Raw genomic sequence first — 4,529 nt, forward strand, 5'->3', positions numbered from 1 at the left:
CAGTTACAGTAAACTGACACGTTACTGACAAAAAGAAACGCGTTCCTCGTAACAGGAATTACGGTGCTGCAAGTATTAATCACCCATCGCCACAGTGTATTTGTTCGGGGGAAAGAGAAACCGAATCAATATCGGTTTTGAATTCATCATTCTGAGGAGGGGAAAAATCTCCAAAACAAACAAACGATAACAAAAGTGTGCAGGCGGAACGTAGAGCCTACCGACGGCGCCAACAACCATCTGTGATAATATTTCTTTTTTTTTTTTTAAACGGACAAACTTTCGTAACAAACTAAACTTACGGCCATTGCAGTACAACCTGATTTTCAATATGGAGATGCATGATATTCCGAAACCTATGCCCGAGGGCTCAAATGCCTTCTCTAGGGCAATGGCTGACTTTCACATGCCTCCCATCGTAGAAGTCTCAGACCCAGACGAGGCAGACAACCGGAGTCGTCGCTCTTCCTGTGCGCGAGACACTGCTGAAGAGGGGAAGATCGTCCACGGCCTTCACCACTGCTACAAAGTAGAAAACGGGCAGGTGAGCACATCATTCCACTGCCACCACGACCACCACAAACTGTCCAACGGACATTTGAATGAGCTCGCTCCAACAGCCACCAACATAGGTCCGCCCAGCTCCCCCCAACGACGTATGTCTATTGCTACAACAGGCGTGAATCTCCTAGTGCCGGGCGAGGATGAGTTTAGGCCACGTTCACTCAGCGACGCGTCCATGGCGGCAAGACGCCGAGGCTCTCTCCCCGCGGGGAACTACAGTCCCGGAAACAGATCGCCGAGAAGCTCGCGGCGTGGGTCAGTGGATATGAACATGGCCTCGTCTCCTTCCCCCACTTCGCCAGGAAAAAAATCTCCTAACACACAACGTCGGGGTTCCAACGCGGCACTACACTCGGACGAACTTCATTACGTGTATGACCAGTACCTCAAAGGCAAAAAATGAAAGACTGACCCGGCTGAACATCAACACTATCATGAAAGAAAAAGATAGCCGGGGATAAGTAAGAAAAAAACGGAAAGCAAAAAGTGGGAGATACCGAGGAACAAAAACAAATATGTAAGTCCAAAAACCTGATCAACCGTGAAGACTTAGGAGACACTATCGCAGCACTTCCAGTGCCAGATTGGTGACAGATACTAAAGATCGCCACAGTACATTTACTTCTACATTCGGTTACACATGTAAAGAGTGTTTGTTTTGTTTATCCATGATTGACTAACTCATTAATATTATTCCTAATTTGGTCGTGGTTCTTTTCGCTGAATGGTTTCTTTAAATGAGGGGCCTTATGAGATGAGCTTGCTCTAAGATGCATGCTTTGGTAACATTGAATGATAAGGGAAAAACAAAGAAGTGCGTGGTTTTCAATATCGAGATTCAACGCTTTTGAGTTTTGTAAATAAATTCTATGATGTCTTATGTAAGGTCGAGGGAAGAGAAAATCGAGTGCGCGATTTGTTTTATATCATGCTTGTCGCATTCTCAGCCTGCAGTCTATTTCAGTTGTATTTTGTTTTCGATAGAATTTTTTGTTGATAGAATTGCCTTCATTTTTCCAAGAGACTAGTCGAGAAGCTTACGTCGTAATTTGAGGTGACCACAGTCTTTGCAAATTGTATTATTTTTGTGGTAGAATCTCGAACAAAGATGGAGGTTTTGAGTTCTGTAGATCAGGGTCTTCTCTCTCTATTTTTTCGTTGATTTTTTTTTACCTGTAAAAAGCGCATATTTGTTGAGTTTTTAAAAAGGTCTATTTTAGTCTTCCTCTGTCATAAAAAAAAATATTGTTTGACCTGACCACTCCCACAACATGCTAACAAAACAAAAACACGCACACAAACACATTTGTTGAGCCGTCGGTTCAAGCATGTTATGGTGTAAGATCTTTTGAGGGACGTTCTTCATCTGACACTGCTTTTCTTTTAGGCCAGTGTTTAACTTAGCCTTGAGTCCTTTGTGGCAAAACTTGCCAATCATCGCAGCTTGAAACAGCCGTTCTTTTAGGCCAATGTTTACCCTAGCTTAAGTCGTTTGTGGCAAGACTTGCCAGCCACTGTCGCCTGAAACAACTGATCAGGCTCAAGTCCGAGCATCCCGTGCCAAAAGATAATATAAATAGCCACTATGACGTCATATACAACCGATCTTTATCGTGAATTATTGAAAAGACCCCCAGAACCTCCTCCAGGGTGACGAGTGTGGGCATTCCCATGATTAACTTCGATGTAAATAATGAATGTTGGGCATGCAGCCGGAGGAAAGAAAGGTGGTGATGTGAATGAGGCGCGCCAGATAAAGTTTGAAATAGAAATCTATTCTTTGTTTAATGAAGATGTGTTTACGCTCTTATCGACACAATTTAGATTAAGATCGTTTAGGAAGCAGGCCAATCCGGGCTCAGGGGATACAACATCTCAGGAGAAAGACCGAGATACTCGATAAAAATTCGCTGACTAAGGGAATGGAACTTGGGTTTCCTGTGTGCGACAGCGAAACTTCTCCACTGACGTCAGTGAAGTATGGAATGGTTTGATATTCACAGAACATGTTACTGTGTAACATTAAGTTTGAAAATTGTAGATTCTTGTTTTGTTTCGGAATGTCCATCTACTTACGCATTATATAATTTGTAATGCTTGCTCAATACTTCGTGATCTGACGGATGTTAAAGTCTAACACCAGTGGAGAGGCCCATAACAACCGCTTTTTGATACTTGCAATGTAACATGTAGAGCGTTCGAATATTTCTTCTGTGTGATAGTATCTTGTAATATACTGCAATGTATGAGATATGCGCCTAACAAACAAATTGATGTGTTTTAAAACTCACTGAGCTTGTATGAAAACCTCATGAATAACTACTTAGCATAATATATTTAAGGAATTTTGATGAGAGCTTTCGAACTGAGGTTCGCTTGTTTGAGCTTTGTGGTCTTTGTCTCTTTGCATACATACTACATTCCGTCCTTCATCAAGATTCAGAGTTATCGTGATAATGTATTCTATTTATCAAACACAAATAAAATGTATGACATGCAAATACTGTCATTCATTGTAATAAATCCATAAAAACGCTGTCGTTCATTGCAATAAACCCTTATCATTCATGCATTTGACTTATTATACTGAATTGCGTTTGTAATCTTACTTTAAGAATATGAATAAATTAAGCTTTGTCACGGTGCAAACCAATTAATGGGAAGACATCTTTTGTTCAGATTCGAATCCTGTGACATAAAAACGGGTTTATAGATCTATTGTGATGTTAGCTTTCAATGAAGTGACTACCCCCGAGTGAGGAGCCTTGAGTGGGCCGAAGAGGACGCCACCGTAAAAATAATATATGTCACGACGCAATGGAATCAGGCGCTCGTCAGGTTTTGGGCAAGTGGAGTTATTGGTATCAACTTAAACCTTGTCCAATTGTCTTGCTTCCGGCGAAAAAAAAAATACCCATGTATATTGAGCAGAATTCGAGATATTTGGTATTGAAGGAGGTGGGTGGGTCGCTGTTTCGGAGGTAATAATTAAGAAAATAGCCGTCAAAGTTTGGTAACCTCCGTGTATTGAAAGTACAAAGAAACAGAAATTGTTCATTTGTGAGCCTTTAATCAACGTTTTCCTGTAAGATCCACACAGAAATGTGTTTTTGAATTGTCGTATAACGTGTTGTGCCAAAATAAAATCGATAAGAATTGCCTAACAGGTAGGTAAAAGCCGTTTTCTGCGATTTCATTATTTTAACGTGTGCCTGGTTCCACCACGATGCTTCACATATTATAATAATATACTCTAGTGATCTAGTGAGTATACAATAAAAACAACAGCCAAGAGAAGGTGTGGTCAGGGCAATACGATCTGTACAATAACAGTTCAAGAATAACATCAGACGGCACGCTTTGCACGCGTGAAGGTTGCAAATTGACGTGGAAAAATGTGAACCAGTTCTACAGTCTTGAAGATTTCGTCAGTCCCCCCCGGCCCCAACCTCCAATCTTCGCTATGTTTTTAAGTTTTCTTGTCAGTCTGTCTATCCATTCATCTGTCTATCTATCAGTCAGTTTGTCTTTAGATTAACTTTGTTAGAGTTTTACGGCACTTACAACATAATAAGGTCGTATAAATGTCGACGATAAGAGGTGCTACAAAAGAGTAACAAAAACAGGTTTTTTTTAAAAAGGGAGGAAAGATAAGGACGATAGAGGTTTTACAGGAAAGAAGGAGCAAACCACACCTCAGCACTCGCCCACCACCGTCGTTAGACTGTCTGTTTGTCTGATCGCTAGGTTTCTTGTTGTTTTTTTTTTTTTTTTTTTTTTTTTGCTTTGTTTTTGTTTTTGTTTTTTTGTTTGTTTTTGTTTTTTATCCGTGTCACTGTATGACTGTCTGCCAGACGATAAAACCTGGCTTGGAAATAGAACAGCTCAGTTAGGCAGAATGGCAAGAGACGGAGTGATTTGACGCAGAATGGTCCGAGAAGCAACGCCCAGCAGTACTTTTGAAG

At 41.0% G+C, this 4,529-nt stretch overlaps 1 protein-coding gene across 1 annotated transcript; it reads left to right on the top strand.

Moving 5' to 3' along the window:
• Nucleotides 1-255: 255 nt before the first annotated feature.
• LOC106012718 lies at nucleotides 256-3,134 on the top strand (the record flags this gene model as incomplete). The annotated part of the gene is given in 1 exon segment (XM_013086493.1): nucleotides 256-3,134. A coding segment is annotated over 1 exon segment (636 nt). The 3' UTR covers nucleotides 968-3,134.
• Nucleotides 3,135-4,529: the final 1,395 nt, after the last annotated feature.

This window comes from Aplysia californica, unplaced genomic scaffold (assembly GCF_000002075.1).
Source record: "Aplysia californica isolate F4 #8 unplaced genomic scaffold, AplCal3.0 scaffold00472, whole genome shotgun sequence".
NCBI classification, from domain to species: Eukaryota; Metazoa; Mollusca; class Gastropoda; order Aplysiida; family Aplysiidae; genus Aplysia; species Aplysia californica.